This window comes from Salmo salar, chromosome ssa17, assembly GCF_905237065.1.
Source record: "Salmo salar chromosome ssa17, Ssal_v3.1, whole genome shotgun sequence".
NCBI lineage: Eukaryota > Metazoa > Chordata > Actinopteri > Salmoniformes > Salmonidae > Salmo > Salmo salar.
This window is the reverse complement of record NC_059458.1, coordinates 10,741,621-10,763,612: the sequence shown is the minus strand read 5'-3', so window position 1 is coordinate 10,763,612 and position 21,992 is coordinate 10,741,621. Positions and strand designations below refer to the sequence as shown.

At 47.0% G+C, this 21,992-nt stretch overlaps 1 protein-coding gene across 1 annotated transcript; it reads left to right on the top strand.

Moving 5' to 3' along the window:
• The first annotated feature begins 325 nt into the window (after positions 1–325).
• Positions 326–21,719, top strand: LOC106575235 (trafficking protein particle complex subunit 10). Its single transcript, XM_014151620.2, has 23 exons — positions 326–577; positions 1,348–1,429; positions 1,597–1,732; positions 8,037–8,233; positions 8,498–8,693; positions 8,787–8,898; positions 9,265–9,512; positions 9,944–10,090; positions 13,279–13,393; positions 13,752–13,828; positions 14,101–14,192; positions 14,427–14,567; positions 15,566–15,678; positions 16,099–16,655; positions 16,883–17,024; positions 17,151–17,309; positions 17,606–17,835; positions 18,084–18,184; positions 18,499–18,625; positions 18,746–18,916; positions 19,087–19,267; positions 19,357–19,551; positions 19,781–21,719. Exons 1-23 carry the CDS (start codon positions 517–519, stop codon positions 20,035–20,037), a joined length of 3,837 nt encoding a protein of 1,278 aa, XP_014007095.2. The 5' UTR covers positions 326–516; the 3' UTR covers positions 20,038–21,719.
• Positions 21,720–21,992: the final 273 nt, after the last annotated feature.

Below are 21,992 nucleotides of genomic sequence, written 5' to 3'. Positions count from 1 at the left end.
TCTGACTATGCATACATACTGGACTCACATACTCACACATACTTACATTGACACTCCAACACACACACACACACACACACACACACACACACACACACACACACACGTACATTTTTGGGGGTATTTGTGGCCAACAGATCCATATCTGTATTCCCAGTCATGTGAAATCCATAGATTAAGGTCTAATGAATTTTTTTCAATTGACAGATTTCCTTATGTGAACTGTAACTCATTAAAATCTTAGAAACACACACACACACACACACATATTCACACATTTGCCACACGCACGCACACTGGGAACTCGGGGGGGGGACGGGACGACGACGACGACGTCAAATCATGAACGCGGCATTACTCTCGTTGACTTTGTGCCGGATGTCGTCATCTTGTCAGGGACATACAGGAAATGAAAAAGGCCCCAATTCGATACAAGCAGAAATGTACAGCTCTGATAACAACACCAGTGATATTGTTCACTTTCAAATGGAGGACTAATGTTGACCCTCGGAATCCATGGAGGCCCATGAAGAAAAGCCAATAATCTACACCATGGAAAACAAGCCGATTGTGACATGTTAGTTAACCTGAGTTGTCTCGTTAACGTTAGCAATGTTAGTTTGCTTGGCTAGCTAGCTATAGTATACCTCTGGTTGCTGTGCTGTGTCAATCTGATTGACACCTCAACCAATGCAGTGGCCGCTGCAGATAATCTATTTTGTCTAACCGGCATGCTAGCCAGCTACTGTTTATCGTTGTTAAAGATTGTTTCAGAAGTCCTACATTGGCAATTTTTAAAAGGACATCGCTTGCTAGGCTAGTTAGTAGCTAACTAGCCAACAAAATAGCCTATTCCTCATGCAGCATTTCGACATCCCCTCGCTGTCTTCTTTTACATAGTCGGCTCGTGCTGTTTTAGCTAGCTAGTTAACAAGCTACTAATCAAACGAGGCCTGGATGATAATACCTACAAGTAGTACACTGCGCAAACTGTTCAAGTTTGAGGACTGTCAATGTATCAACGACAAGAGCTAGACAAGACCCTGACAGGGCGTTATTTCAAGAACATATTCTCTAGCTAGCTAGTGTAGTTCGCTATGATCTCAAAACACAAATAGTGCTGTTATGTTGCCTCTGTTGCAAACTCAACTGTTGCTCTGGGTGACGTAGCCTAAGGTGTGCAGTGAGACATAGCTAGATGGCTTGCTAATAAAATGGAACGAAACAAATGACCCCTAAAAATGGAATAAGATGCTGGTTGGAAGCACAGTGGTTGAACTATTTTGCCTGTCTGCTCTCTCTCCCTTGCGCTCTTCTTCACTACTCTGTCTCAACCCCGACACACAGGTGCTGGCGACCAGAGCCTGTTCACTTCTCTCTACACCTCTCTGGCACAGCAGTTACCCAGGGAGCCCATGGAGTGGAGGAGGTGAGCTATTGGGATGTTTGCACTTCGCTATCAGATGTGTGTGTGTGCACGCTTGCGCAACTGTGTGGTTTGTGCAAAGTTGTGGATGTGTGTACGTGTTTGAGCGTGTGTGCCCGACTGTGTTTTAAGTTGCTTTGTTTTCAATGCCATCGTCTCCTCGTCTGAAGGTCCTACGGACGCGCACCAAAGATGATTCACCTCGAGGCCAACTTTGTTCAGTTCAAAGAGGAGCTGCTTCCTAAGGATGGAAACAGAGCCCTGCTCACCTTCCCCTTCCTGCACATATACTGGACAGACTGTTGTGTGAGTAGTCACTATTTGATGTAGTAGGAACATATTGGACAGACCGGCATTGTTGTTGGTATCATAACATTCAACACTGTATTATGATTCACAAGAAAAACTTCAATAACCGTGTGTGTGTTTGTCTCATATGGGTGTGTTAATGCTATTTTTATTTCTAAATCTCAACATGTAAAGCGCGCCTCCTATTCGCCATTCTGCTGCATAGGCTATAGCCTGCCTACCATTGGCTATCAGCGCATCACCCATCACTATGCAATGGGAGCTTCAGGCAGTATAATTGTTTTAAACCTGAACGTTTTACTTTACTTCAAATAATGAGGCATGTCTTACCTTGCTTCAAAGTGGTCTTGCGAACTTCCTTCCATAGAAACGTGGAGGCAATTAAGTACAAGTAAGTACAATATAGCAAGTAAAACACTGGAATGGTAGATTTGCAGTGGAAGATAGTGCAAAGGAGCTAAATAAATACAGTAGGGGAAGAGGTAGTTGTTTGGGCTAAATTATAGATGGGCTATGTACAGGTGCAGTAATCTGTGAGCTGCTCTGACAGCTGGTGCTTAAAGCTAGTGAGGGAGATAAGTGTTTCCAGTTTCAGAGATTTTTGTAGTTCGTTCCAGTCATTGGCAGCAGAGAACTGGAAGGAGAGGCGGCCGAAGGAGGAATTGGCTTTGGGGGTGACCAGAGAGATATACCTGCTGGAGCGCGTGCTACAGGTGGGTGCTGCTATGGTGACCAGCGAGCTGAGATAAGGGGGAACTTTACCTAGCAGGGTCTTGTAGATGACCTGGAGCCAGTGGGTTTGGCGACGAGTATGAAGCGAAGGCCAGCCAACGAGAGCGTACAGGTCGCAAGTGGTGGGTAGTATATGGGACTTTGGTGACAAAACCGATGGCACTGTGATAGACTGCATCCAATTTATTGAGTAGGGTATTGGAGGCTATTTTGTAAATGACATCGCCGAAGTCAAGGATCGGTAGGATGGTCAGTTTTACGAGGGTATGTTTGGCAGCATGAGTGAAGGATGCTTTGTTGCGAAATAGGAAGCCAATTCTAGATTTAACTTTGGATTGGAGATGTTTGATGTGAGTCTGGAAGGAGAGTTTACAGTCTAACCAGACACCAAGGTATTTGTAGTTGTCCATATATTCTAAGTCAGAACCGTCCAGAGTAGTGATGCTGGACGGGCGGGCAGGTGCAGGCAGCGATCGGTTGAAGAGCATGCATTTAGTTTTACTTGTATTTAGGAGCAGTTGGAGGCCACGGAAGGAGAGTTGTATGGCATTGAAGCTCGTCTGGAGGGTAGTTAACAGTGTCCAAGGAAGGGCCAGTGTGGTCCCGTGTGGCTCAGTTGGTAGTGCATGGTGTTTGCAATGCCAGGGTTGTGGGTTCAATTCCCACGGGGGACCAGTACAGAGAAAAAAATGTATGAAATGTATGCATTCACTACTGTAAGTCGCTCTGGATAAGAGCGTCTGCTAAATGACTAAAATGTAAATGTAAAATGTATACAGAATGGTGTCGTCTGCGTAGAGGTGGATCAGAGACTCACCAGCAGCAAGAGCGACATCCATTGATGTATACAGAGAAAAGAGTCGGCCCAAGAATTGAACCCTGTGGCACCCCCATAGAGACTGCCAGAGGTCCGGACAACAGGCCCTCCGATTTGACACACTGAACTCTATCAGAGAAGTAGTTGGTGAACCAGGCGAGGCAATCATTTGAGAAACCGAAGCTGTTGAGTCAGCCGATGAGGATGTGGTGACAGTCGAAACCCTTGGCCAGGTCAATGAATACAACTGCACAGTATTGTTTCTTATCGATGGCGATTAAGATATCGTTTAGGACCTTGAGCGTGGCTGAGGTGCACCCGTGACCAGATCTGAAACCAGATTGCATAGCGGAGAAGGTGCGGTGGGATTCGAAATGGTCGGTAATCTGTTTGTTGACTTGGCTTTCGAAGACTTTAGAGAGGCAGGGTAGGATAGATATAGGTCTATAGCAGTTTGGGTCTAGAGTGTCCCCCCCTTTAAAGAGGGGGATGACCGCAGCTGCTTTCCAATCTTTGGGAATCTCAGATGACACGAGAGGTTGAACAGGCTAGTAATAGGGGTTGCAACAATTTCGGCAGATCATTTTTGAAAGAGAGGGTCCAGATTGTCTAGCCCGGCTGATTTGTAGGGGTCCAGATTTTGCAGCTCTTTCAGAACATCAGCTGACTGGATTTGGGAGAAGCAGAAATGGGGAAGGCTTGGGCGAGTTGCTGTGGGGGGGTGCAGTGCTGTTGACCGGGGTAGGGGTAGCCAGGTGGAAAGCATGGCCAGCTGTAGAAAAATGCTTATTGAAATTCTCAATTATAGTGGATTTATCGGTGGCGACAGAGTTTCCTATCCTCAGTGCAGTGGGCAGCTGGGAGGAGGTGCTTTTATGTCCCAGAACTTTTTTGAGTTTGTGTTGCAGGAAGCAAATTTCTGCTTGAAAAAGCTAGCCTTGGCTTTTCTAACTGCCTGTGTATATTGGTTTCTAACTTCCCTGAAAAGTTGCATATCACGGGGGCTGTTCGACGCTAATGCAGAACGCCACAGGATGTTTTTGTGTTGGTTAAGGGCAGTCAGGTCTGGAGAGAACCAAGGGCTATATCTGTTCCTGGTTCTAAATTTATTGAATGGGGCATGCTTATTTAAGATGGTGAGGAAAGCATTTAAAAAAAATAACCAGGCATCCTCTACTGAAGGGATGAGGTCAATATCCTTCCAGGATACCCGGGCAGGTCGATAAGAAAGGCCTGCTCGCTGAAGTGTTTCAGGGAGCGTTTGACAGTGATGAGTGGAGGTCGTTTGACCGCTGACCCATTACGGATGCAGGCAATGAGGCAATGATCGCTGAGATCTTGGTTGAAAACAGCAGAGGTGTATTTAGAGGGCAAGTTGGTTAGGATGATATCTATGAGGGTGCCCATGTTTACGGCTTTGGGGTGGTACCTGGTAGGTTCATTGATCATTTGTGTGAGATTGAGGGCATCAAGCTTATATTGTAGGATGGCTGGGGTGTTAAGTATGTCCCAGTTTTTAGGTCACCTAGCAGCACGAGCTCTGAAGATAGATGGGGGGAAATCAGTTCACATATGGTGTCCAGAGCACAGCTGGGGGCAGAGGGTGGTCTATAAAACAAACTTAGGGAGGAGGCTTCTAATGTTAACATGCATGAAACCAAGGCTATTACACTTTTGAGTGTAAGACGAAGGACTTGCTTTTGTTGCATGTTTCCATTAAGCTCTTAATGAAAAATGGCCAGTCCTTGTATGCATTAGAGGTTGACTGATTAATCGGACACCGATTTGGCAGAATTTTTTTTTTTTACACCTTTATTTAACTTCAAGTCAGTTAAGAACACATTCTTATTTTCAATGACGGCCTAGGAATGGTGGGTTAACTGCCTTGTTCAGGGGCAGAACGACAGATTTGTACCTTGTCAGCTTGGGGATTCAATCTTGCAACCTTACGGTTAACTCTCCTCTTCCCTGTCCCCACAACATACAATGTTCATGTCATTGTTCATTGACCCTGATGTTGAGAACTTCTGCAGGTCATGTTCATGTCATTGTTCATTGACCCTGATGTTGAGAACTTCTGCAGGTCATGTTCATGTCATTGTTCATTGACCCTGATGTTGAGAACTTCTGCAGGTCATGTTCATGTCATTGTTCATTGACCCTGATGTTGAGAACTTCTGCAGGTCATGTTCATGTCATTGTTCATTGACCCTGATGTTGAGAACTTCTGCAGGTCATGTTCATGTCATTGTTCATTGACCCTGATGTTGAGAACTTCTGCAGGTCATGTTCATGTCATTGTTCACTGAGCCTGATGTTTAACCTGGTGAGGTAAACGTGTAACATTTGTCTCTGTACAAGGAGTCAACATGGCCTGTTCTGGATCCAGTAGGACTCACTCTGACCTCGGTAGTGGGTTCAATCCCCGGGACCACCCATACCCAAAAATGTATGCACGCATGACTGTAAGTCGCTTTGGATAAAAGCGTCTGCTAAATGGCTTATTATTATTATTAACTAGGCCAACGCTCTAACCACCTGCCTTACATTGCACTCCACAAGGAGCCTGCCTGTTATGCGAATGCAGTAAGAAGCCACGGTAAGTTGCTAGCTAGAATTAAACTTATCTTATGCGAATGCAGTAAGAAGCCACGGTAAGTTGCTAGCTAGAATTAAACTTATCTTATAAAAAACAATCAATCAATCATAATCACTAGTTAACTACACATGGTTGATGATATTACTAGTTTATCTAGCGTGTCCTGCATTGCATATAATTGATGCAGTGCGCATTTGCGAAAAAGGACTGTCGTTGCTCCAACGTGTACCTAACCATAAACATCAATGCCTTTCTTAAAATCAATACACAAATATATATTTTTAAACCTGCATATTTAGTTAATGTTGCCTGCTAACATGAATTTCTTTTAACTAGGAAAATTGTGTCACTTCTCTTGCAACAGAGTCAGGGTATATGCAGCAGTTTGGGCCTCCTGGCTCGTTGCAAACTGTGAAGACTATTTCTTCCTAACAAAGACAGCCAACTTCGCCAAATGGGGGATGATTTAACAAAAGCGCAATCGTTGCACGACTGTACCTAACCATAAACATCAATGCCTTTCTTAAAATCAATACACAGAAGTATATATTTTTAAACCTGCATATTTAGCTAAAAGAAATCCAGGTTAGCAGGCAATATTAACCATAGTTTCCGGATTCTACCATATTAATGACCTCGTATTTCTGTGTGTTATTATGTTATAATTAAGTCTATGATTTGATAGAGCAGTCTGACTGAGCGGTGGTAGGCACCAGCAGGCTCGTAAGCATTCATTCAAACAGCACTTTCGTGCGTTTTGCCAGCAGCTCTTCGCAATGCTTCAACCATTGCACTGTTTATGACTTCAAGCCTATCAACTCCTGAGATTAGGCTGGTGTAACCGATGTGAAATGGTTAGCGGGGTGCGCGCTAATAGCGTTTCAAACGTCACTCGCTCTGAGACTTGGAGTAGTTGTTCCCCTTGCTCAGCATGGATAACGCTACTTCGAGGGTGGCTGTTGTCGATGTTTTCCTGGTTCAAGCCCAGGTAGGATCGAGGAGATGGACGGAAGCTATACTGTTACACTGGCAATACTAAAGTGCCTATAAGAACATCCAATAGTCAAAGGTATATGAAATACAAATCGTATAGAGAGAAATAGTCCTATAATTCCTATAATAAAACTTCTTACCTGGGAATATTGAAGACTCATGTTAAAAGGAACCACCAGCTTTCATATGTTCTCAAGGAACTTTAACATTAGCTTTCTTACATGGCACATATTGCACTTTTACTTTCTTCTCCAACACTTTGTTTTTGCATTATTTAAACCAAATTGAACATGTTTCATTATTTGAGGCTAAATTGATTTGATTGATGTATTATATTAAGTTAAAATAAGTGTTCGTTCAGTATTGTTGTAATTGTCATTATTACAAAGACATTTTAAAAATTGTCCGATTTTAATCGGTATCGGCTTTTTTTTGGTCCTCCAATAATCGGTATCGGCGTTGAAAAATCATAATCGGTTGACCTCTAGTAAGCATGCATCGTATCAGAGAGGAAGGGGCAAAGCTTATTTTGGGCCTAAGCTTGTCGCCTGCCTTCCCGCTTTGGGATGACTCCCATTGTTAGGGCTGAAACATAAGGATCTTGTCATTATATACAGGTCTCTGATAGTATTTTCTGTTGGGCACGTAATTTTACTGTTTGGAAAATGTTTTACCGTTTGTTGACCGGTTAATGAGGTTTGCATCCCTAGCATGGATCTATAAGGTGTCGAAGCGTTCCACAGGGATGCTGGCCCATGTTGACTCCAATGCTTCCCACTGTTGTGTCAAGTTAGCTGGATATCCTTTGGGTGGTGGACCATTCTTGATACACACGGGATATTGTTGAGCGTGAAAATCCCAGCAGTGTTGCAGTTCTTGACACAAACCGGTGCGCCTGGCACCTACTACCATACCCCGTTCAAAGGAACTTAAATCTTTTGTCTTGCCCATTCACCCTCTGAATGGCACACATACACAATCCATGTTTCAATTGTTTCAAGGCTTAAACATCCTTCTCTGACCTGTCTCCTCCCCTTCATCTAAACTGATTGCAGTGGATATAACAAGTGACATCAATAAGGGATCATAGCTTTCACCTGGTCAGGCTGTCATGGAAAGAGCAGGTGTTTTTAATGTTTTGTATACTGTATGTGTGTCAGGACACCGAGATGTACAAGGCGTCGGTGAAGGATGACATGCTGCGGTGGCAGAGCACCCTGCGGCTGCACGGCTCGGTGGACTGGCTCATCGTGGTGGTGGAGAGCGAAGCCAAGAAGAAGAACAAGACTAACATCCTGCCGCGCACCTCCATCGTGGACAAGATCCGCAACGACTTCTGCAACAAGCAGAGCGACAGGTCAGCAACATCACCCCTCTCATCTCTTGTTATAACAGAATCTGAGCTCTTTTGTCTACCAGTCTTTTGATCCAACCCTGTTGTGTAACCCACCAGATTCATCTTAACAAGGACCTGAGCAACTCATTTAGTAGAATCAGATGTGCTAGATGAGGGATGGCCCTAAAGCCTGCAGGAGTGTGGCTCTCCAGGAGGAGACTTGGGGACTTTTCCCTCTAATAGTCCCCCCCCCCACTCTTTCTCTCTCCCCTCCCCGTGGTTCAGGTGTGTGGTTCTGTCGGACCCTCTGAAGGAGTCGTCTCGGTCCCAGGATTCGTGGAGCTCCTTCCTGACCAAGTTGCGCACCTTGCTGCTCATGTCCTTCACCAAGAACCTGGGCCGCTTCGAGGATGACATGCGCACGCTCCGCGAGAAACGCACCGAGCCCGGCTGGAGCTTCTGCGACTACTTCATGGTGCAGGTGGGTCACTCCCACCACCTGTCAATCATCCATGCTCTACTACAGGGGAAGCAGTTGTAACCTATTTAACCAACGGGGGTGTGTGTTGTGCAGGAGGAGTTGGCCTTTGTGTTTGAGATGCTGCAGCAGTTTGAGGATGCTCTGGTCCAGTACGACGAGCTGGACGCTCTCTTCACTCAGTATGTCCTCAACTTTGGGGCTGGAGGTACAGTGGCATTGTTTACTACCCCTACCGTGGCTCTACAGTGCGACCATTTTAATTGCATATGCGCCTAAATATTTAGCTGTGTGACCTGGAATTTTTATTTAGCAGCACCAGTGTGCTTAGAAAAATGAAGGATTCCACCTTTATTACCCCCAAAATGTTTCATTGTCCTTCAAAATGTATTTGTGTACGCCTACATTTTTCAACTTAGGTGCACACGTGCTCCTTGTAAAAAAGGTCAGCGTAGAGCCCTGCCTATCTTTACTATAGGCCAATTTGTGTTTGTTTACTGTACTACTCAGGGAAGAATCTTATTCTTGTGTCCATGTCTATTGTGTCTTTTTCTATGTTGTCTACGTTTTTCAGACGGGGCCAACTGGCTGGGCTCGTTCTGTGCCCCGGTGAAGCGCTGGAGCGGGCTGCTCCTGCGGCGGCCCATCGACATGGAGAAGCGCGAGCTGATCCAGCACGGCGAAGCCAGCCTGCTGGACCTGCGCAGCTACTTGTTCTCCCGCCAGTGCACCCTGCTCATCTTCCTCCAGAGGCCCTGGGAGGTCACCCAGCGAGCCCTGGAGCTGCTGCACAATTGTGTCCAGGAGCTGCGCCTGCTCGAGGTACAGTGTGTTTTTGAGTACTGTATTGCAGTCAGACTGGGCCGAACCGCTGACATACAAATCACCTTCGATCCCAAATTACTACTCATTATGTGATGAAGATGAACTATTCTCCAGTGCATCGCATCTTGCTCAAACTGATCCCCTCAAACACTCTGATTCTGGACACGGACTCTCCAGTGTTTCCCCTACCATTGTATAACTCTCTGTTGCCTCCCGCCAAAAGGAGTTTGGCTTCCTCTATTGGTGTGATATATTGGCTTTGGTTTGTGCATGAGCTGTGTGTTTGTGTGTGTGGCACGGGTGGAGAAGGTGCTTCTGATGTCCATGGTGTGACATTTTTGTATGTTTTGAAGAATTTTTCAAATTTGATTTGTGGATTCAAAAAAAAGTATATTAAATGTAAATCTAGAGATCCTCATTCTGTGTAGGTGTATGTGGTCCAGGGGGCGTTGGACTGCTGGGTGTTCCTCAGCTGTCTGGAAGTGCTCCACAGGATAGAGGGCTGCTGCGACCGCGCCCAGCTAGAGGCCAACTGCTCCCACACTGTCGGCCTGTGGACCTACGCCACAGAGAAGGTGGCCTACCTACCTACCTGCATATACAGTGCATTTGGAAAGTATTCAGACCCTTTGACTTTTTCCACATTTTGTTACAGTACAGTCTTATTCAAAAATGTATTAATTTTTTCATCATTCTACACAATACCCCATAATGACAAAGCAAAACAGGTTTTAGAAATTTTTGCAAAATGTATAAAAAATGGAAATATCATATTTACATACACTATCAGTCAAATGTTTGGACACATCTACTCAGGGGTTTTTCTTTCATTTTACTTTTCTACATTGTAGAATGTTAGTGAAGACATCAAAGCTATGAAATAACACATATAGAATCATGTAGTAACCAAAAAAGTGTTAAACAAATCAAAATATATTTTATATTTCAGATTCTTCAAAGCAGCCACCCTTTGCCTTGATGACAACTTTGCACACTCTTGGCATTCGCTCAACCAGCTTCACCTGGAATGCTGTTCCAACAGTCTTGAAGGAGTTCCCACATATGCTGAGCACTTGTTGACTGCTTTTCCTTCACTCTGCGGTCCAACTCATCCAAAACCATCTCAATTGGGTTGAGGTCGGGTGATTGTGGAGGCCAGGTCATCTGATGCAGCACTCCATCACTCTCCTTGCTGAAATAGCATTTACACAGCCTGGAGGTGTGTTTTGGGTCATTGTCCTGTTGAAAAACAAATTATAGTCCCACTAAGAGCAAACCAGATGGAATTGTGTATCGCTGCAGAATGCTGTGGTAGCCGTGCTGGTTAAGTGTGCCTTGAATTCAAAATAAATCACAGACAGTGTCACCAGCAAATCACCCCAACACCATCACACCTCCTCCATGCTTCACGGTGGGAACCACACATGTGGAGATCATCAGTTCACCTACTCTGCGTCTCACAAAGACACTGCGATTGGAACCAAAAATCTCAAATTTGGATTCATCAGAACAAAGGACGTATTTCCACCGGTCTAAGGTCCATTGCACGTGTTTTGTGGCCCAAGCAAGTCTTCATATCTTAAAGTAATGATGGACTATCATTTCTCTTTGCTTATTTGAGCAGAACGACAGATTTTTACCTTGTCAGCTTGGGGATTCAATCCAGCAACCTTTCGGTTACTGGCCCAACGCTCTAACCACTAGGCTACCTGCCGTCTCATGAAGCTGGTTGAGAGAATGCCAAGAGTGTGCAAAGCTGTCATCAAGGCAAAGGGTGGCTGCTTTGAAGAACTCAAATATAAAATATGTTTTGATTTGTTTAACACTCTCTTTCGGTTACTAGCATCCATATGTGTTATGTAATGGTTTTGATGTCTTCACTATTCTACAATGTAGAACATATTTAAAATAAAGAACAACCTTGAATGAGTTGTTGTGTCCAAACTTTTGACTGGTACTGTAAGTATTCAGACCCTTTACTCATTACTTTGTTGAACACCTTTGGCAAAGATGACAGCATCAAGTCTTCTTGGGTAGGACACTACAAGCTTGGCACACCTATATTTGGGAAGTTTCTCACATTGTTCTCTGCAGATCTTCTAAAGCTCTGTCAGGTTGGATGGGGAGCGTCGCTGCACAGCTATTTTCAGGTCTCCGGAGATGTTAGATATCGGATTTTGGCTGGGCCACTCAAGGACATTCAGAGACTTTTCCCGAAGCCACTCATGCGTTGTCTTGGCTGTGTGCTGAGGGACATTGTCCTGTTGGAAGATTAACCATTGACCAAGTCTGAGTTCCTGAGCGCTTTGGAACAGGTTTTCATCAGTGATCTCGCTATACTTTGCTCCGTTCATCTTTCCCTCGATCCTGACGAGTCTCCCAGCCTGCTGCTGAAAAACATCCCGACAGCATTCAGGCGAAAGAGTCCAATCTTGGTTTCATCAGACCAGAGAATCTGGGTTCTCATGGTCAGAGTCTTTAGGTGCCTTTTGCCAAACTCCAAGCAGGCTTTCATGTGCCTTTTACTGACGAGTGGCTTCCGTTTGGCCATTCTACCATGAAGGTCGGATTGGTGGAGTGCTGCAGAGATGGTTGTCCTTCTGGAAGGTTCTCCCATCACCACAGAAGAACTCTGGAGCTCTGTCAGAGTGACCATTGGGTTCTTGGTAACCTCCCTGACCAAAGCCCTTCTCCCCTGATTGCTCAGTTTGGCTGGGCGGCCAGCTCTAGAAAGAGTCTTGGTGGTTCCAAACTTCTTCCATTTAAGAATGATGGAGGCCACTGTGTTCTTGGGGACCTTCAATGCTGCAGAAATGTTTTGGTACCCTTCCCCAGATCTGTGACTCGACACAATCCTGTCTCTGAGCTCTATGGACAGTTCCTTCGTCCTCATGGCTTGGTTTTTGTTCTGACATGCACTGTCTGTCAACTGTGGGACCTTATATAGACCAGTTTGTGCCTTTCCAAATCATGTCCAGTCAATTGAATTTGCCATAGATGGACTCCAAGTTGTAGAAACATCTCCAAGGATGATCAATGGAAACTGAATGCACCTGGACTCCCGAGTGGCGCAGCGGTTTAAGGCACTGCATCTCAGTGCTAGAGGTGTCACTACAAACCCTGGTTCGATTCCAGGCTGTATCACAACCGTCCGTGATAGGGCGGCGCACAATTGGCCCAGCGTCGTCCGGGTTTGGCCGGGGTAGGCCGTGATTGTAATTAAGAATTTGTTCTTAACTGACTTGCCTAGTTAAAATAAATACATTTCGAGTCTCATAGCAAAGGGTCTGAATACTTATGCAAATAAGGTATTTCCGTTTTTTTGTAATATGGGGTTTTCATTATGGGGTATATTGTGTGTAGATTGATGGGAATTTTTTTTTTAAATCAATTTTAGAGTAAAGCTGTAATATAACAAAATGTGGAAAAAGTCAACAGGTCTGAATACTTTCTGAATGCACTGTACCTACAGCACCTCTGACCTAACACACCATCACTGCTGGTACTCTGTGTTAGCCCTTGCCCTGGGGACCTACACCATTCTGAAGTCACAAGGTGCCTGCTTTCCGAAAGTATGCTCGATGGAGAATCACTGTTAAGTGCTTCTTAGTCCAAGACTAGGCTTTCTGTGTCTGCGAAAGCAAGGAGTTTTACCGGGTCAAGAAACTCTGACACACTTTCTGGTGATTGTCATTAGACTCCATTTCCAGCTTGTCACTGTGGCCCTATGTATGTTGTGATGCGTGTGTTGTTGTGTTCCCAGCTGAAGTCTCTGGGCTACCTGTGTGGTCTGGTGGCCGAGAAGGTCCCCACCTCCGAGGACCTAAACCGCACTGTGGACCTTCTGGCTGGCCTGGGGGAAGAGAGACCAGAGACGGGTATTACACACACACACACACACACACACACACACACTAATGCCCTAGGCTTTAGCTCAGCTGACCCAGTTCGCTCACAATATGCCCTTGGTTATAAAGTAGTAAGACCTGAGCATCACATTAGAATGCTTAATGTTGGTGTTATTTGATAATGGTTGTGCTGTCTTGTATGCCACGTCAAAATCGCTTCGCCCTCTGTCGTGCAGATGACTCTCTATTTGAGGTTGAAGTGGGGTACTTTTACTGTCAACACAAAGAGGCTCACATTGTGAGGTCGTGGAAGTTCATTGCGCTAAGGAAAAAGCTGAAATGGTCTTTAGAGAAAGTCTAAGTGTCTCTCCTGTGTTCTCTCTTACAGTTAACAGCCTGCAGAGCCCTTACAAAAAACTCAATGAGGCCTTATCGTCTGTGGAGGCGTTTGAAAAACACTATCTGGTAAGTGCCATGTTGATTTAGTGGATAATGGTGTAGCCAGTAACAGTAGTCCTTGATAACAGCCTTGATTCTGCTTCATAATGTTGTGTGTGTGCGGGGGACACTCCCTAGACAGAGTGCCTCTGTTTATAGTCTTGGTATCTAGTTCATTGGGCCCCATTGCCCTCCAGGCCCACTCTCTTTAGGCACTGGGGCAGAAAGCCATCACAGAGCTAAACATTCTTATTTCGTGAATGCTGTCTTTGTCCTCTGATCTTTCTCTCTCTTTTCAGGAGCTGTCTCATGCTGCTATGGAGATGTACAGAGCCATAGGCAGGATGCGCTCTGCCCGGCTCATTGGGAAGAGTCTAGCTGAGTTTTACATGTAAGCCTTTCTTTCTCTCCTTCTATCTATCCTTTCTCTCCTTCTATCCCTCTGCCTCTCACCCTCCATCTCTGAATGGTGTTTCCAAAGATGAAGGTTGCTTGGAAAAATGATTAGCCCCAGTCAGCTAAATGTGCTAATGACTAATGAATGAAAGAGTGTAGGGTTGCTCTAATTGATTGATGCTAAATGAATAAAAACGGTGTTAACTCTGTGTGTGGTTTGTGTGCGTAGGAAGAAAGGTGACCCGGAGAGAGCAGAGGGCTTCCTTGATGACTCTCTGAGGTCATACGTGGCAGAGGGGTGGAGCCTGCAGGTGACTCATACCAGGAAGCAGATGGCCGAGTGTCAGAAGCTCCTGCAGCAGACTGAAGAGTATCCTCCAAAAATGCAGCGTTCAAAACAACTGGGAACTCAGAAATCTCCGAGTTCAGTGCGTTCAAGACAACTGGGAACTCTGGGTGGGGGAACAAGCTCCGACTGGGGAAAAATTGTTTTGAATGGTCATCCAACTCGGGAACTCGAGCCTCTTTCTAGAGCTCTGACTTTCTGACTTGAAGATCACTGACCTCATGATTTGACCTCGTATTTTTCAGAGTTCCCAGTTGTCTTGAACACACCTGACAGAGGAGAGGAAACACTACTGCCAAGGGATCCTTCCCTTTGCAACGGGAAACAAAAACAAGTGTTTGTCATTGGACAAGTTCAGGTAGTCCCTCCCTGTTTCATTCTGTTTTCTTCCGTTTGGTGCCTAGTGTATACGACCCAATGTCAATCAGTCTCAATGGGCGCATTTGGCATTGCAACTGATTTTAAAGGCGAGTTGAGACTGACTACAAATCACCTTGCATCACAAATAGCTACTCAATGTTATTTGTAGGTCAGTCAGCCACAATTTACCCATAATACATCACGGTTTAGATGCTCTCGACACGGACAATGTCTTCATTGGTGTACATTCTATATGAGCCAGGGTCATGTTCAATAGGGCCAACCGTAACAACTATTTTTCAATGGAAAACGTGGGACTCCTATTGGACAGATAGTACCTCCCTGGTTCATACCGGTTCAAAGCATTATTTCCCCCCCATTTCGTGTCTACTGAACACAACCCAGTCTTCTGTGCTCTCACTTGTTTGAGAGGTCATCTGTTAAATGAGTGTGTGGACTAAAGATTTCCATCATGGGTAGCTAGGCGAATAATGACCTCAAAGGGAGGTTGGCTACTATTTCACCCCCATCCAATCCGCACGCTAGGTAGGGAATCCTTTCTGAAGGCTCTCTCTTCTTTCACTCTCCCATTGCATTGAAATAGGCAGGTGTCAGTCAAGATACAATCTTCTAGTTCAGGTTTCCTTGACTCACTGTGCCAGCTACCTGCAGACCAGTGCCTTGCTAGCGGGCGATGCCAACCTGACAGAGGAGGAGAGGAAGCACTTCTGCCAGGAGATCCTTACCTTCGCCAGCCAGCCCCCGGCACCCTCGGGTGAGCACACACACACACACACACACACACACTGCGTACACTCGAGACATGGCAGGAACAGTCAAAGCTGTTTGTTCTTGTCTACCTGCATCAATGAGTTGAAAGCTTCTAATTGCACAATGAAAAAGCCAAGGGTCCTTGTCTGGTTGTCTCAACTTCTGAGAGACTTGCCAACTAAACTGGTCAAACATGTAAATAGTGGCTATTTCTTTCTCCCAAGACTGATGAACATTCGCCTGGTCCCCAGATCTTTGTGCTTTTGTCTGCTCCATTGTCAAGCCTGACAATTGCATAAGGAGTTGGCAAGAGAACAGAAAGACTGGCACCCAGGCTAGACCAACATATCTCTGACTTCACAATGTGTAATGCCCTCTGTCACCTCCCTCTTTCATCCCCCTCTTCCTCCTCTCGTCTCTCCAGACCAGACTGTGGCTCTGAGCATGGCGGCGTTCGCCCAGCTGCGTCAGATGCAGTTCAGCCCGCCTGGCGCCGTGGTGCACGTGGGTGCCGCCTTGCAGCTGGAGCTGCGCGTACGCTGCCTGATGCCTGTGGCCGTGCAGGTGGAGCAGCTGGCTGCCACTCTCCACTTCAGCCTGGAGCAGGGCGGGGCGAGGGGCCGGGCGGGCAGTGCCCAGAGGAGGACGGGCCAGGGACCACAAGGCCATGGGGACGGGGTGGTCCTGTTCCCCCAGGGAAGCCCCCTAGCTGGGGTCGGGATGGGCGCTTTGCTACCCCCCGCCCTGGAGCTTTACGAAATGCAGGACCGCAGCCTGTCGGACAGCTCGCTCAACTCCACGGGGGTGGTGTGTAAGAACATGCACCTGCTGCTACGGCGCCACGACAGCTCAGCCTCCCTGGACACGCCCACCGCCGGGGCCCTCCCGGCAGCGGTCGCTGTGGACGACGGGGCCCAGATGTTAAGGGCACGTGACATAACACTGCAGCCCGGCGACAACAGCATCTTGTTCACGGCCCCGGTACGTTTTCTTTCAGCCTCCTATAACGTCAACAGTCATGTCTCGAGTCCAAGTCCACCCCATGGCTCATTTTCAATTTGTCTAAAGAAATCTGTTCTCTTCTTGCCTCCTCTCCATTAAAACAGAATGGGGAATGCTGTTAAGTAGAGGTCAAGTGTCACTTTATCACTCCTTGTCGCTCTCTTTTTCTCTTCCCCCTCTCTCCACTCTCGCTCTTTTCTCTCAAGACTGGAGAACCGGGCTCGTACACGTTACGTCAGCTGTGCGGGAGCGTGGGGAGAGTCCAGTTTGTCCAGTCTCACATCTACCCTGTGGTGCAGTACGAGGTCTACTCCCAGGAGCCTCAGCTCACCATCGAGCCCCTCTCAGGTCCGTCTCTCTGGCCCTCTGTCCCCCTCTTTAGCCACAAACAATGAATGCTAATCGCTGCCTGTTTATATGTGGTTGGACCAGGTCATCCTTGTATTTTTACGTGTATCTGTGTTTTCCCTCCAGACAACCTGTTGGCAGGCATTCCCCAGAAGGTGAAGTTCACCATAGCAACAGGCCACTACAGTGTGAAGAAGGGTGATGCGCTGCAGCTTAGCAATACAGACTCCATGCCCATCCTCCACTCTAGCTGCTGCTCTGCTACCGTCCTGTCCAGCACGGGAGGTCAGCCTTCCTTCCATCCACTCTGGGTCAGAGGTCAAGGGTCAGAGAGGTTAAAGGGATAGTTCATCCAAATTGTTTCATTGCAAGTAGTCTATAGACGAGGAGAGACTGCAATCCAGCTGCTGCCTCCAATCACTAATATTAGCCCAGGCAGGTCTGGGGGTTACCATGGAGATCAATGACCCCCGGTCCATAGGGGGAGACACCTTTAACGTTCCATGCTGACTGCTTTTCCCTACTTCTGCTGTTGCTAACTTTTTTTCTGTTCTCGCTCTCTCGCACCCATCTGTTTGCAGAGCGCATGGGGGAGAGTGCTCTATCCATCCAGTCATCGGAGAAGGTGACCAGCATCTCCCTGCCCCCCACCCCTCCCTACCACACCCTGGAGTTCCAGCTGGAGGTGCTGTGCCACATCCCCCCCACGCCTTTCAAGCCCGACATCGAGCGTCTCACCAACGGCGAGGTCTGCCACCGGCCCAAGAGCCACAGCCACGCAGACAGTGGCATGATCAACATCGACCAGAAGGTTTGAAGACCGTTTGTTCTCCTAGCCTATAGGGTTAACCCCAGGACCACCTTTATATCATTTACTAGGGTCATGTTCATTGGGCACCCAATGGAAGACAACAGACTGAAACGGAGGGACTACCTGGATTTGTCCAATGAGTATTCCGCCTCAATGTTTGAAAGTGTTTTGTTACACTGTGCCTTAATGAACATGACCATGCCTATCCTATGTTTACAGCCCTGTGTGTTCTCTTTCTGTCGCCATAGGTCTCCATCGACTGTCCTTGGTCCATCTACTCCACTCTCATAGCCCTAACCTTCTATGTCCCTTTCAAAGCCAAGCACTCAATACTCTCTGCTGGGAAAAGGTAGGTCACACACACACACACTCCATCTGCTTTTACTATATGGGGGACATTTTTTGTCACGCAGTCACAGATGTGTGCAAAAAATACAGCATGATTTAATTTGAAACTTTTTTATTTACTGAGTGACGCGCCCAATGCAAATTCCAATTGCAGTATTTGGAACCCGCATTGGGTAATATACCTTCTCGTCTACAGGACTTTAAATGCATATAAAGTGTCTATTCAATGACATGTCTGCTCAGTCGTTCAGTAAGGAATCTATGGTGACGTTGAGAATGTAAATATTGATCTGACTCCTCTGACTGGTCACACAGGAAGTACATACAGGTGTGTCTCCAGAACGTGTCCGACACAAACTTCCACCTGGCAGACCCGGTCCTCACAGAGCGCCAGCCCGCGGTCTCGATGGAGCTGCTCTCACTCAATGTTAAAACACAACAGGTGAGTAACTGAAAATACACACACACACTTCATCTCTCTCTCTCTTTCACTCTCTCTCACACATTTCTCTCTACACACACACACACATACACACATCTGTTCTGATCCTCTTTGCCTCAGCCGGTGTGCAGTCAGCAGTCGGTGTTCTGCCTGTGGGAGATGCGTTGGGCCAAACCCCTCCCGCTGTGTCTGCAGTGTGCGTTCTCCGCGAGCTTCGCGCCCGTCTCCGCCTCGGACGCACACACAGCCTTCAGACCCTACCGCTACGAGTTCCAGCTGGACCGGGTCTCTGTGAGTATACGCAAGACCCACCTCTGGGTCCCATCATAAGACACCACATGGAGGAAAACACATTTTTTTGTTTTCCGTTGCAAAACGAATGAACACAACCCTGTTCTCGTCACAAACAAACGTCGTTCTGGGCTCGAACATCGCACAATGTTGCTAACCCTCCTCCCCAGACCCTTTACAGCTTGAAGGCCGAGATCTTGCCGCCGTCCGGCGACCAGCACTGTCGCACCGGCACCCTCTGTGGCCTCGAGGTGTCCATCACACGGCAGGCGGAGCCCAGCGAGACTGAAGGGGAGGAGGAGGAGTCTACAGAAATAGAGGGCCTGAGGACCACCAAGCTCATGTATGAAGGTAGGACACGGGAAGGTGTGTGTGTGTGTGTGTGTGTGTGTGTCCATGTCTGTTATTTACCTGTCTACCCTGGTGTGTGTTGTCTGCAGTGGTGGACAACAGCAGTAACTGGGCGGTGTGTGGCAAGAGCTCGGGGGTGGTGTCCATGCCCGTGGCTGCCAGCGCCACACACAGGGTTCAGATGGAGGTCATGCCCCTGTTCGCCGGTCACCTGCCCTTCCCCAACATCAAAGTGTTCAAGTACCTGCCCCACAGTGCCGTCCCAGCCATTCAGCCAGACACAGGTATGTAACCCACAGCTGCAGAACGGTCCTTAAGCTCAGTCCGTAGACATGTCTCCCATTACTGAACACAACGGTAGTCGATATTTTGTGCCATCTTTGTCAACCTCTTACATGCTGTTTAGATTATTTGCTTATAGGCATTATTACAGCACGTGTTGTACTCTCTCTCTCACACACACTCAGTCACATGCACTCACCTCTCTCTCTCTCTCTCTCTGGCCGCTCACAGACAGCTGCTTAGAGAACGACACCATATCCCTGCTGGACAAAGGGCTGGACGACCCGGGCGACACGGCCAGCATCCGCAGCCGAGGCAGCGTCCACTCGGTGGGCAGCGGGGAGCAGCAGCGGGAGCAGCAGAGGGGTCTCCCCATGCCCCGCCTGGAGCCCTTCAGTCCGGGACAGGTGTTCTATTGGAGCCAGGGGCGGCAGGTGCTGGTGCTGCCCGTTACTGACGACCACGTGATGGAGGTTAACGTCACATGACCCCTGTGGGCCGCTGCCGCACCCCCCCCATCACGCCTGGACCTCTGTGGTTTGGTTCCTGGCTGTGGTTCTGGAACCGGGAGGTGGCCCGGCAGCAGGGAACTGACACTGGCTCTCCTCTCAGGACTCATTGCTGGCCAGCCACTAGCCCTGCTCCCGTTCTGACCTGAGTTCCATCGGCTGTATTTTTATCTTGTCAATCTTTTTCATATGAAAAATAGCCCTCTCTCCCCCCACTGTCAGAGAAGAGGGTTTTGTGTACCTGTAAAACTAGATCTCTTATTGGTCCTTGCTCCGTGGACACAGTAAACCTCTTAACTGTTCTGCGTAGAACCCCCCACGCACCTGTGATCGGGCTTTCTGGTTCCACTGATCGTCAACACAACCTTCTGTATGAGGCACGCATGGACACACTAATGTGTGTTTGGACAGGGGTGCTTCGGTTTGTGGTTGTTTGTATCGGTTCGTGTGTGTCTATGCATGACACGGCAAGTTGTGATGGATGAAGGGAAAGAGCGGGGCCAGTTAATCGTGTGTGTGTGAGCAATATCTACTCCACTTTTCCTCTTGACTCACTTCCAGCCCCAAAACCTGCTGAATCCTCTTTCCTTTGCTGTAGTCATAGCGCCACCTTCTGGCCACTGTACAAACTGTTCAATAAGTACATATTATTCCAGAGGAATCACTGTACTGACTGTGCAAAGGCTGCACCAAAAACAGTGTCTCAAAGGAATATGTTAGAGAGAAATATACGTTTTGTTTTCGAGCAGGTGTGAGACGTACTAACGAACACTTGCTTTTGGCTTTGTTCAGGTTTTAGAGTTCACTGAAATTCACTTATTTAAGTATCGGTGAAATCTGAGAACAATGGGAGGAAATTGTACTTGGTTGTTTTCAGTGACTTTTTGGCTGAAAGTGACCTTCTGTTTGAAGTGTTACCATCATGTGTTCTGTCTGACTTTGTGGTTTACTTGAATGCTGAGCAGGTAAATTCTATGTTTAGTAAATGTGGTGTCTGATTTTTTTTTAAATCATTTTTTTCAGACATTCGCTGTTGCTAACGGTAACTGTCAGGAAGAGCACTTTCTTATCATAGCACAATTCTTTAACAAAAACAACTTGGAAGGAGGGGAAATTCGCTTGTGTAAATGCGGTGTTCATTCGTTTATTGACCTCTATTTTTGTACTGTGTCGCCGGACAAGTTCTGGTTGTTGCTCTGTTGGTGTGGTTGGTTGGTATCTACTGGAGGCCTATGAGGGCTTTGGGCCTGAGGCCTAAGCACAACCTGTAGCACACCCCTTCAGCTATACTGTCCTGTATTCCTCCACCTCTGGGCTTGTATCTAGCATAATCCCACAAACAAACTAGTGCTCACCGCCAGGACGAAAGGCGGAAGACTCGTTCCCTCGATCTGGCCAGCTTAATGAAAAAGAACCCCTTCCACTCAGACTCCACCTACAAAACGTACAATGGCAAGAAAAAGTATGTGAACCCTTTTGGAATTACCTGGATTTCTGCTTAAATTGGTCATCAAATTTGATCTGATCTTCATCTAAGTCACAACAATAGACAAACACAGTCTGCTTAAACTAATAACACACAATTATACGTTTTCATGTCTTTATTGAACACGTTGTGTAAACATTCACAGTGCAGGGTGGGGAAAGTATGTGAACCCTTTGGATTTAATAACTGGTTGACCCTCCTTTGGCAGCAATAACCTCAACCAAAAGTTTTCTGTAGTTGCGGAACAGACCTGCACAACGGTCAGGAGGAATTTTGCTAGCAAGCTGTCCAGGCCCTGAGGCAGCAAAGCAGCCCCAAACCGTGATGCTCCCTCCACCATACTTTACAGTTGGGATGAGATGTTGGTGTGCTGTGCATTTTTTTTTCTCCACACATAGTGTTGTGTGTTCCTTCCAAACAACTCAACTGTAGCTTTCCCTGTGGCTCA

What these genes read in the sequence shown, in the direction of transcription:
- LOC106575235 (XM_014151620.2), top strand. Translation starts at nt 517, where the DNA reads ATGGAGGCCCATGAAGAAAAGCCAATAATCTACACCATGGAAAACAAG. An exon ending in TCCAGCTGGACCGGGTCTCT is followed by an intron (nt 18,917 to 19,086) that starts GTGAGTATACGC and finishes CCTCCTCCCCAG; the next exon opens with ACCCTTTACAGCTTGAAGGC. An exon ending in CACCAAGCTCATGTATGAAG is followed by an intron (nt 19,268 to 19,356) that starts GTAGGACACGGG and finishes TGTTGTCTGCAG; the next exon opens with TGGTGGACAACAGCAGTAAC.